We start from the raw sequence: 12,615 nt of genomic DNA on the forward strand, positions 1-12,615 counted from the left end.
AACAAAGAAAAAACAAACCAAACCTGACATACACACGTCATGTAAGAAAACTAATGTCTCATGCAATGGCAGGCAAGATGTGAAAAGCCACCCGACGCCACAGATTTTTGTACATCGAATCATCTTCAGAAAAAGAAAGAAAAAAATAAAAATAGGGAAAAATATCTGTAATAAACCTGTACATCCAAATACAATTGGGATCTAAACCTAAGTTACATTATTTAATGTTATATACACATGTATTTCCCCTTTCATATTTTAAGTAAAGCCTTCATTGTGCCCCCCAAACAAAATATAAAAAAAAATTAGAAAGCATTAATTTCAAGACATGGAACAAGCCCCTCCCAAAAAAAAAAAAAAAATAAAAAAAAAATCAACATTGGAAAGAAAGAGGTTACTACGACAGAGTTAAAATGTCTTATGCAGACCACAAAGGGGCCATAAAAACAGATTCTATTCCTTTAAATGATTTTACAATTTACAGTAGACTGCAGGGCGGAGAACATTTCCTTTCAGTCCTTCTTGTATGGATTCTTAAAATGCAGTTCTCATTGTGTTCGTCCACAGATAAATAAGTGGGAAATTGGTCCAAATGCGTGAGAAACCTATAGTACATGCAGATTTCTTTATTTTCTGGGGTGCAGATGTTAATAAACACAAAAAAAAATACGTAAAGACACCCACAGGCAAAATATCGACATACATTTCTAAAGTGGCAATAGAAAGAGGAGAAAAAGAAGTTTTCTGGAACAGCGATATTAGAGAGTTTAGAAGAGACCAAGAAGACTACTAATCAACTAGTCGGAGCAGCCAAGATTCCCCTCATTTATTGAATGGAACAAATGCATTAAATAAACTGCGAGTACTCTTCACTGAAGAGAGCTAGTCTATTCATCTTTCATCAGCTAGTCGATTTTTTTAATTCTTTTTTGGGAAGATTAGCCACGTACTGCTTACTGTATATCATCCAAGCGTTTTGCTGTGACTTGTTGGAAAGAGCAGTCTGTAAGAAAACCAGGATCAATGAAATAGATGCCATTTTAAGCCATCCACAGAACAGAGACCAACACAGTTCCCAGTGTTAAAACCCAATCTCTTCTGGCACTAGTGTGCATGTTTCACCCCCCCGAGACCCAGGAAAAAAAAAAAAAGTAACTGATCCACAGTTCCCATTTCCGCTGGTTCCCTCAGTCAATTTTCACATTAGTGTAAATTTTCCGGACAAAGGCACTTGTTCCCATGTAACCAATTGCTCCTAGAAGAGAAAAATGAAAGATATCAGAAGGTGACGAATGGACTGTGAAAATAATGTAGCAGCTTCCTCCAGTCACTGACAAATGAGCGACCCGTCATCTGACCTCATTTACTACTGAGCAACACCGAGTACAGTTAGCCCAGGCTCGTGTAGCTGAAGTCCAAAAGCCGTCCCCCCTTTACTTTCATTCGAATCCTGTTGGACTTATTATTCTTGGACTTATTCTCACCCAACTAAAACTTCCTTTAAAAAATGTCGGGGGCAAGGGAGTTTTATTCGGAAACGGTTGGCCCACTTAAATTTCTAAAAATGCCATAAACAGTTATGTCTGCTCAATGCATGCATACAAGACTTTGTACTATCCCCTGCTGTAATACCCTGGTATCAGCGGTGTAAACATACAGACCGGGCATCCTCTGCAAGATAACGTCAACAGGTCATGTGACAGTCGCCATCTTGCATCCTATGGATACAGAGGATGCGCCTTCTGTATGCTTATACCGCCGACACTGGAGCAGCCTTCACGATCACAGCTGAGGGACAGTACAACGTCATATGCTTGCACTGAACAAACATGACTGTGGCATTTTTAAAAAGGCAAGTCTAAATTATCCAACCCCCTTAAAGGGAATCCATCACCAGCAGCCTCCCTAACCAGCTGTTTGCATAGATACATAGCTGTAGTTCACCTGATTAACCCCTTAACGACCAGCGTGGTACATGTCCGAGTCTTTAAAGATGGCACCCGCTTCTGAGCAGTAATGCCGATCGCGGACATTTAACCCCTCAGATGCCGTGGTGAATCCTGACCACGGCATCTCAGCGCGCTTCCGGCTATGCTCCGGCTCCCCCATGCGGCGATCGGAAGAGCCGGAGCTTGTGTGCAGCAGCCCCTGTCTTGTGAATGACAGGAGGATGCTGCATAATATTTGCTATGGGGCCCTTGCCTGTAATAGGGCTTTATAGGATAGCAGTAAAATCTTCATAGATTCCAATGCAAGTGCATTGGAGTCTATGATAATAGCAATCAGATGATTGATTGTTATAGTTCCCTATAGGAACAATAAAAAAAAAAAGTGTAAAAAAAAAAAGTGTAAAAAAAAAAAGTTAAAAAATAAATAAAAAGCAAAATAAAAACAACAATTCTTTTAAAAAAAATACACATCATGGGGTGTCGCAATGTGCGAAAACGTCCATAGTATAAATATATATTCCCCATATGGCAAACAGCAAAACGGAAAAAAAAAAGGAGTCCAAATGGTCGTTTTTGGACGCTTCATTTTCTACAAAGAAAATAAAAAGTGATCAAAAAGTCACACACCCCCCAGAGTGGTATCAATGAAAAGTTCAGATCGCCCTACAAAAAATGGGCCCCCATACAGCTCCACACACATAATTACAAAAAAGTTATAGGGGTCAAAATATGGAGACAAACTATACATATAAAAAGGTATCACCGGATTCTTACTGACCTGTAGAATAAAAGTAACCAGTCAGTTTTATTGCACATCGAACATCGTAAATAAAAAAAATAAAAAAAATAAAAATGTAAAACTGTGGCGGAATTGCTTTATTTTTTTTTAAATTTCATCCCATTTTTTATATTTTTTTCCCGCTTCCCACTACATCATATGCAATATTAAATGGTGGTGTTGGAAAGTACAACTTGTCCCGCAGAAATCAAGCCCTCATATGACTATGTGGACCCCCCCCCCCCCCCCCCCCCACCCAAAAAAAACCACCTCTGGGGCTTAAAGGGTTAAAACGCTGTTCATCTTTTGTTGATCCAAGGCTCGGTTCCCAAGTTATACTTCTTTCTAATATGCAAATTAGGCCTATGGTGCAATGAGGGCATCACCATTGCTCCTGTTGCACCAAAGCTCCACTTCTTCCGGACTGCCTGGCCTGTCGGTCAGTCAACGAGGGAGGGGCTGGCCACCGAAAGAAGTGAGAAAGGGGCTGGCAACAAAAATTAGCTGACTTTGGCTGTAACAAAAGCAAAAGTGACTCCCTCATTGCACCTGATGACTAATTTGCATATTTAGAAAAACAATGAAGCCACAGAAACAAGAGAAACTGTGCTTTAGAGCTATTTTGCGTTCCGTATACGGGCTGTTTTCTGCGTTCCGCATATGGTCCGTATACGGAACCATTCATTTCAATGGGTCCGCAAAAGATGCGGACAGCACTCTGTGTGCTGTCCGCATCCGTTCCGTGGCCCTGCAAAAATTATGAGTCCTGTCCTATTCTTGTCAGTTTTGCAGACAAGAATAGGCATTTCTATAATGGGCCTCCTGTTCAGTTCCGCATACTGAGACTGCAAAAAACGGCATGGTCTTGTGAATGAGCCCTTAATCAGATGAACCACAGCTATGTGTCTATGCAAACAGTTTAATAGGGAGGTCGCTGGTGAGAGATTCCCTTTAAATACATGTGCATTCCTGGAATAAATAAGCTAAAATTAAAAACTGTGGGAAGATTAATCAAGTGTTAGGCCTCATGCACACGGATGTTTTTTTTTGCGGTCCGCAAAACGGATTTCCGTTATGTGATCCGTGACCGTTTTTTCGTTCATGGGTCTTCCTTGATTTTTGGAGGATCCACGGACATGAAAAAAAAGTCGTTTTGGTGTCCGCCTGGCCGTGCGGAGCCAAACGGATCTGTCCTGACTTACAATGCAAGTCAATGGGGATGGATCCGTTTGACGTTGACACAATATGGTGCAATTGCAAACGGATCCGTCCCCATTGACTTTCAATGTAAAGTCAGGAGTCTCTATTATACCATCGGATCGGAGTTTTCTCCAATCCGATGGTATATTTTAACTTGAAGCGTCCCCATCACCATGGGAACGCCTCTATGTTAGAATATACCATCGGATTTGAGTTAGATCGTGAAACTCAGATCCGACAGTATATTCTAACACCGAGGCGTTCCCATGGTGATGGGGACGCTTCAAGTTAGAATATACTGAGAACTGTGTAATAACTGCCCCCTGCTGTCTGGCAGCACCTGATCTCTTACAGGGGGCTGTGATCCGCACAATTAACCCCTCAGGTGCCACACCGGATCTCAGCCCCCTGTAACAGATCAGGTGCTGCCAGGCAGGAGGGGGCACATCCCCCTCCCTCCCCAGTTTTAAATTCATTGGTGGCCAGTGCGGCCCCCCCTCCCTCCCCTGTATTACAGTACATTCATTGGTGGCCAGTGCGGCCCCCCTCCCTCCCCCTCCTAATTAACAAACCCCCCCCCAATCATTGGTGGCAGCGGAGAGTTCCGATCGGAGTCCGTTTAACAGCTGGGACTCCGATTGGTAACCATGGCAACCAGGATGCTACTGCAGTCCTGGTTGCCATGGTTACTTAGCAATTTGTAGAAGCATTATACTTACCTGCGAGCTACGATGTCTGTGACTGGCCGGGCGCTCCTCCTACTGGTAAGTGAAAGGTCTGTGCGGCGCATTGCTTATAGCACAGACCTGTCACTTACCAGTAGAAGGAGTGCCCGGCAGGTCACAGACATCGCAGCTAAGTATAATGCTTCTAAAACTTAAAAGTAACCATGGCAACTGCAGTAGCGTCCTGGTTACCGATCGGAGTCCCAGCAATTAAACTGGAACTCCGATCGGAACTCTCCACTGCCACCAATGATGGGGGGGGGATTTTAATTAGGAAGGGGGGGCGCACTGGCCACCAATAAATGTACTGTAATACTGGGGAGGGAGGGGGGGCCCACTGGCCACCAATGAATGTACTGTAATACAGGGGAGGGGGGGAGCCGCAGTGGCCACCAATGAATTTAAAACTGGGGAGGGAGGGGGGTGTGCCCCCTCCTGCCTGGCAGCACCTGATCTCTTACAGGGGGCTGAGATCCGGTGTGGCACCTGAGGGGTTAATTGTGCGGATCACAGCCCCCTGTAAGAGATCGGGTGCTGCCAGGCAGCAGGGGGCAGTCATGTACACAGTTCGTAGTATATTCTAACTTGAAGCGTCCCCATCACTATGGGAACGCCTCGGTGTTAGAATATACTGTTGGATCTGAGTTTTCACAAAGTGAAAACTCAGCTCTGAAAAACCTTTTATGCAGACGGATCTGCGGATCCGTCTGTGTGAAAGTAGCCTACGGCCACGGATGCCAATCTTGTGTGCATCCGTGTTTTTTCACGGACCCATTGACTTGAATGGGTCCGTGAACCGTTGTCCGTCAAAAAAATAGGACAGGTCTAATTTTTTTTTGACGGACAGGAATCACGCCGCGGATAAACAACGGTGCATTTTCCGAGTTTTCAACGGACCACCCATTGAAAGTCAACGGGTCCGCAGAAAATCACGGAAAACGGAACAACGCCCACGGATGCACACAATGGTCGTGTGCATGAGGCCTTATAGGATACATTCATTTATGAAAACCATTGAACAAAAAAATAAATAAATCTGTTGCCCATATCAACCAAACAGTACAGGTTTTATTTCAGTGAAGTTTAATGAGGTTTTCCAGGATTTTGATATTGATGGCCTATTCTCAGGATAGGGGGGGGTCAGACATGTATTTTCATGCTGCCCCGGGGTCCTTAGTTACAATGCCTGACACTGCACATGCTCAGTAGTGAAGACCAGAGGAGGAAGCTCACTACTGGGCATGCCTGCAGTCATCTCAGAACTGCTAGACCGAGCAGGAAGACAGCAATAAACGGGCTGGCTGGGAATAAGTAACTTTTCATAGGTGCCCGGCTCTGCTATGGAATGAATTCTACTCACCTACTGCCCGCCACTTTGGTCCTGCGAGCCGGCTCCTCTGTGTTTATCTTCTGGTCCGTTAATCCGTCCCTGGAGCGATCATCTGCTCTGCTGCAGCCAATAACTGGATTCTGCTGTGAAGTGTCGACACCGGACATTGGATGCAGTAGAGCAGACGATCATACCCACGCTGGAGAGGAAGTAAACAAGCTGCGAACCGGAAGATGGACACATAGGGGTCAGTGCTGCGGATAGCAGGTAAGTATGAATCTCTCCATAGCAGAGGCAGGCTGCTCGCACCTAGGAAAAGTTACCCCCAGAAAACCCTTTCATGGCGAGCACTGAATATAGAATACCTCAGCTCCACTCTTTACATGTTTCTTTTATTCCCAATTACATGATTCTCTGCATTTCCAGGATATACATACATACTAGGGATCGACCGATTATCGGTTTGGCCGATATTATCGGCCGATATTGAGGATTTTGAACGTTATCGGTATCGGCATCTATTTTGCCGATATACCGATAACATATGGGGAACACAGAACGCGCTGCTCTCAGCGCGTTCTGTGTTCCCTCCGCAGCACAGGGGAGAAGGAAGCAGTGTCTCCTCCCCCCTGTGATGCTGCTGCTGCCGCCAATAGCAGGAGAGGAGACAAGAGGAGGGGAGGGGCTGTGGCCGCTGCGCCACCAATGAAGATAAGCCTTTCATTCATTCATATACAGGAGGCGGGAGCTGGCTGCAGAATCACATAGCCGGCTCCCGACCTCTATGAACGGCAGCTGCGGTCCGCGGTAGTTAACTCCTCAGGTGCCGCGGATCGCAGCCACCGCTCATAGAGGTCGGGAGCCGGCTATGTGATTCTGCAGCCAGCTCCCGCCTCCTGTATATGAATGAATGAAAGACTCCTCTTCATTGGTGGCGCAGTGCGCCCCCCCCCCCCGAGCCCCCCAGTATTAATCATTGGTGGCGCAGTGCGCCCCCCACCCCAATGCCGGCCAATAGTAAAAACATTGGTGGCGCAGTGCGCCCCTCCCCCCCACCCAGTATTACTCATTGGTGGCAGTGGCCACAGGATCCCCTCTCCCCTGCTCCTCCGATCGGAGCCCCAGCAGTGTAAGCCTGGGGCTCCGATCGGTTACCATGGCAGCCAGGACGCTATTGAAGCCCTGGCTGCCATGATAAGCTCCATGCTGCTGTGTGCACAAAGCACAGAGCAGCAGGGACAGTGTGAGCTCCTATTCACTCTGATAGAGATCTATCAGGGGGAATAGGACAAGGGTTCTAGTCCCTAAGGGGGCTAAAAGTTAGTAAAAAAGATTTGTGTATGAATTTTTTTTTTTTCTCAAAAATGAAAATTCCCAGAATATCGGTATAAATTATCGGCTATCGGCCTGAAAGTTCACAAATTATCGGTATCGGTATCGGCCCTAAAAAATCAATATCGGTCGATCCCTAATACATACATATACAGCTTTTCTAAGGAAAATTTCATAGATTTATTTTTTAATTAAGTGTATAACAGTGTCTATTTTCCAGTCATTAAATGCATATTGCAATGCAGGTTTACTTTAGAAATGTAGAAAATGTTGGTTAAGATCTAAGTGTTACCGCTTTACTACAGTAAACCTGCTATTACTAAATTATTGGCCATTTAAGAAGGAGTCGCAGCTGAAGTCGGAGTGTAAAATGACAGGAGTTGGAGTCAGAACTTTGGCTGATGGACTCCACAGCCCTGGAGAGGTGACCGGTAAGTGACCAGACAACCCTTTTAATAAGAATGTACCTCATCTCTCCATGTGAAACAGATTACATTCATGCATTTTCCGTAGTAGCCGATCAAGAAAAACTACATAGGTCAAACTTGTTGGACCAGCGGCTAAATACTCACCGCACATAATTCCCAAGGTTGTGCTAAATACTGCCATATATCCAAAGTAAAATGACGTCTGAAACAATCCATACATTCTGGTGGAAGGAAAAAAAGAGGAAAAAGAAAATAAAAATGATTATTTAAAGTATATTTAAAATGCAGTATACTATTTAGCGCCCATTGACATGATATGAAACAGTCTCTGCCCAGAGGTCACCGATAACCAGCTCCCCGCTCTGGACCATGCGGCAGCCATCTCGGAAACTGCGAATCGCCTGGACACTAAGGCCTGTATTACACCGACAGATTATCTGACCAATAATTGGTCAGATGGCCTATTACACACACAGATCTTTTGTTATACACACCAACGATTGGTCTGATTACAGCTCTATGTTTAGGAGCCACCCAGAACTGGTCCCTAATGACAGGCTTTAATTCAAAATATACGTAATTTCACATTACAGTGATATAAACAGACATCAGAAAAGGCACTCACTTTGTTTTGAAAAAGTAATAGTAAAAGGAGTACATGTAAACATAAATAGCGGTGGAGGCGGCAGAAAGAAAACTTGTCCATTGCCTGAAAATAAAAGTTAGGAAATAGTTAATCCCCATGGCCACATTACAAACAAAGCTAAACAAACAATATGCACAAACCCCTAACAAAATGTAATTTCTTCCTTTAAACGCAGTGCACCGTACAGTATATAAATGTACAAATTAAAGTTTCAGACTTTTCCCACAAAACTATATATATCAATCTGCTCAGCTCCTCCTGCTCTATAACGTACTGTATTTCATAGCGACAGGTTCAATGAGAATAGGTTACTGTTAATATTTACATAAATAACTGGCACTGCTGTTATTATATTTGCTTGACTATTAGACGCACTTTTTCTCCTCCATCTTATGCTGCCATCTCTTGGTGCGTCTAATAGTCCAAATGTCGGCATTAGGAGCAGGAGTCTGAGCTCCGTTATGGACGGGTCACACATCGGGTACTGTGCTCTGGGCGCATAAACGGGATGTTATCTGCTCACTGAACTGTCAAATATATTTCACATATGGGGAGAAATATCAAAACTGATGCAAAGGAAAGCTGGCTTAGTTGCCCTATCAGATCCCACCTTAAATTTTTTACAGCTCCTTTAGAAAATGAATGGCTCAATCTGGTTGCTATGGGCAACTAAACCAGTAAATCTCCCCCATATTTCTGGCAAGTGTTAGTGTTCAGTGTGTACACACATCAGAGTAAACGTGTGCAGCGTCTGTCCTGCCAGGATCTTTGTTGTCATGTTCCCCTCCATGCTCCAGACTACTACAACTGCATCTGGCTGAGAAAGCTTAGACTAATTTCACATTTGCGGCTGCCGGAGTTCTCCCCAATTCAGTATTGCCGAATGTAACTGAAATGCCCCACGGCCCAATTAACTATAATGCGGCCTGGGGGAGATAAGGCTGCTACCCGGAAAATATGCTGGGATTCGGCCACACAAATACCTCGGAAACGCAATTGTGTGCACGCTAATTTTGTCCGTGCCAGAACAGCCTGCCGGAGAGCACAGGCACACATGTGAAAGCCTTAGGCAGCAAGCAGTGACAGTGCTCTGTGCCTGGCACAGTCAGGGGGCACTGTGATGAAATACTGTGGTTTGCCATTTGATGAGGCACTGTGACTGCTAATGTGATGAGGCATTGTGGATGGCACAGTCAAGGGGGCATTATGGCTGCAAACGTGATGAGGCACTTTTGCTGGCAATGTTATGTGGCATTGGCTTTTGTACTGTGTCTGAACCATATCAACTGGTATGTCACCCATAGGATATATACAGTAAAAACTGTATTTTCTATTTTATGCATTTAATTGTGGGGGCGTCTTAGTCCCAAAAATATGGCAAGTTATTCATTTAGTAGCGTGTACCCTCTAAGCCACCCCGCAATCTGGTAACACATATGTACACAAAGGTTTCCGGCTCGAGTTTAATAACTTACCACCTATAGTCTTCGGCGTTTAGCAGGAAGTATGTGCATACAATAGTTACACAGACGGTCACAATGCAGAGAATGACCAGTACCAACATCATAAAACCATACACATAGTAGATCTTATATGCCCAGAAGGAAGTGAAGATGAAATACCTGCAAGTAAAAAATAAAAAATGTCCCATTACTCAATGAACTCGAAACTGTAAAACTACTTAAAAATTCACACTCGGCTATCTGCCACCATCAGCCTATCAATGACTGAGGTATGCAAGTATGAAGGCGCTGCAGCACTTAAAGGAGTTCTTCAGCTTTTTCTTACTGATGATCTATCTCTGGATTGATCATCAGTAAGAAAAAGCTACAGAGTGCCTTCAAGTACAGCATATGAATTAGACTCAAAACAGTAATCAAAGCAATCAATACTACAAGCTCTAGGAAGACTAGAAAGTACTATGATCTGGGATCCAGTCTCACTGCTTGGAGACAAACATTTGCATGCCAGACAAACAGGAGATTTAAAGGGGTTGTCTCACTACAGCAAATGGCATTTATCATTTAGAGAAAGTTAATACAAGGCACTTACTAATATATTGTGATTGTCCATATTGTCTTCTTTGCTGGCTGGATTCATTTTTCCATCACAATATACACTGCTCATTTCCAATGCAACAAAGATACAAGGTGGCCTAGAAGAGAGCTGATGCATGTGTGTACCTAAGGGCTTTCCCATGGTCCCGGCCACTAAAGATGCAGTCACTTTTTCCTATTGTGTACGAGCACGTCCACCACTACTGGATTGCAGGGTGGTCGTAACCATGGAAACTAGCAGTGTATAAGGTGATGGAAAAATGAATACAGCCAGCAGAGGAGACAATATGGAGAATCACAATACATGAGTAAGTCCTTGTATTAACTCTCTACATGATAAATGCCATTTGCTGAAGTGAGAGTTGAAGGGGTTGTCCGGGTTCAGAGCTGAATCCAGATATACCCATATTTTCTCCCAGGCAGCACCCACTAAGATGAGCATCGGAGCATTTAATTTAATGCTCTCTTTTGCCCTGCGTTAAATCGCGCAGGGCAAAGGCATTTTCAAGAGATCCGGTGACGTACCAGGCTCTCAGAGCTGCCAGGCGGAGGCTTCCGCCCAGCAGTGAGCCTGGTGAAGTCACCGGCACTGATGAGAGGGCTTTAGCACTGCCCTAGCCTGTAAAACGGCTAGGGCAGCGCTAAAGCCGGCCCATCAGAGCCGGTGACGTCACCGAACACACTGCTGGGCGGAAGCCTCCGCCTGGCAGTGCGCCAAGGTAAACAAACCAGGCCCTTTCCCTGCATGATCCAACGTAGGACAAGGGAGAGCATCGGAGCATGAAATGCTCCGATGCTCATCTTAGTCGGACTGTCTGGGTGAAAATATGGGTATATCTGGATTCAGCTCTGAACCCGGACAACCACTTTAACCATTATACTCTCAAAAGCTTTGTACGGCTGTTTTCCACACTCTAAACACTATTTTCCAATAGGTAAGTAAATGTATTAACTATTACAAAATCAAGCACTACAGTACATATGCATCATTTATTATTATTATTATTATAATAATAATAATAATAATAAACGGGGCGACTTATTCTTGATCCGAGTATCCTTTTTATCGTTTGCTGTACAAGTTTGTACAGACTCTTTCCACTTATTCATAGCATCATTGCAATGGAGAAAAAATAATAATGCAAACTATGGAGTGTATGACAGACACAAAATGGCGATATTGGAATATGCAAACACCACTTACATTTCAATAAAAATGGATCCAAATGGTAGTATTCCACCCAGGCACACAATGACAGCCGGCTCCATGAACCTGTGAAGACCATAAACATTTTAATTCTTCTGCATCTGGTTAAGAATCAAGCTGCACAAGCTTAGGCCCAGATCACATTCCTATCAAAGCATGGAGTATTCCTGACAAGTGTTGAGCAAACCCGAACTTTGCCGGAAAAGTTTGGGTTCGAGTTCAGTGTTCGGGCATTTAATAAAGCTTGTTGAAAGGCTGCAGGGCAGCCAATCAACAAGCTTTTAAAGGGAACGTGTCACTGGGATTTTGGGTATAGAGCTGAGGACATGGGTTGCTAGATGGCCGCTAGCACATCCGCAATATCCAGTCCCCATAGTTCTGTGTGCTTTTGTGTAAAAAAAACAATTTGATACATATGAAAATTAACCTGAGATGAGTCCCGGTGACAGATTCCCTTAAGCTGTGTGCCCTTAGAAGTCATCTCAGCCATGCCTACTAATGGCATGGCTGTGATTGGCCGGTGCATCATGTGACCCAGCCTCTATATAAACTGGATCACGTGTAGCACTGCCCATCAGCTCTCAGTAGTGAAGGGACAGAAAGCAAGGAGCTGAAGTGAGGGACAGTGTTAGTATGATTTTTTGTGGGTGCAATACACCATCTTTGCACCCGACACAGAAAGCTAATCATAAATCTGTCTGTTAATTCTGTGGGTGACCTACAGCGATTATTTTTTTTTTTTTGAGGGTGCAATGCAACATTGTACTTTGTACCCCTGACACACAAATATAATAGTTAATCTGTTAGGTGCACGTCACATACCCATTTATTGCGTGAAGTTCCACCTGCACTACATACGTTCAGTAGGTGACCTCAAAGAATGAGGAGAGCCTCAAATAAAAGACGTGGCCCTGGTCGTGGTGCTGCTGGGGTTGGTGGAGCTCCTGTTTCAGGGAGAGGACG

General features: G+C 44.3%; 1 protein-coding gene across 1 annotated transcript in view; it reads right to left on the reverse strand.

Annotated features, from left to right (window-relative positions):
• Positions 1 to 781: 781 nt before the first annotated feature.
• TM9SF3 (transmembrane 9 superfamily member 3) overlaps positions 782 to 12,615 on the reverse strand; it is a 59,988-nt gene continuing 48,154 nt past the window's right edge. Inside the window, exons 11-15 of the mRNA XM_040437478.1 lie at positions 11,650 to 11,718; positions 9,864 to 10,010; positions 8,368 to 8,451; positions 7,887 to 7,963; positions 782 to 1,255 (exon numbers count right to left, since the gene is read on the reverse strand). Of these exons, the coding sequence (XP_040293412.1) occupies positions 1,188 to 1,255; positions 7,887 to 7,963; positions 8,368 to 8,451; positions 9,864 to 10,010; positions 11,650 to 11,718 (445 nt within the window). The 3' untranslated portion in view covers positions 782 to 1,187. The remainder of the gene's footprint in view (positions 1,256 to 7,886; positions 7,964 to 8,367; positions 8,452 to 9,863; positions 10,011 to 11,649; positions 11,719 to 12,615) is intronic.

This window comes from Bufo bufo, chromosome 6 (assembly GCF_905171765.1).
Source record: "Bufo bufo chromosome 6, aBufBuf1.1, whole genome shotgun sequence".
Lineage (NCBI taxonomy): Eukaryota > Metazoa > Chordata > Amphibia > Anura > Bufonidae > Bufo > Bufo bufo.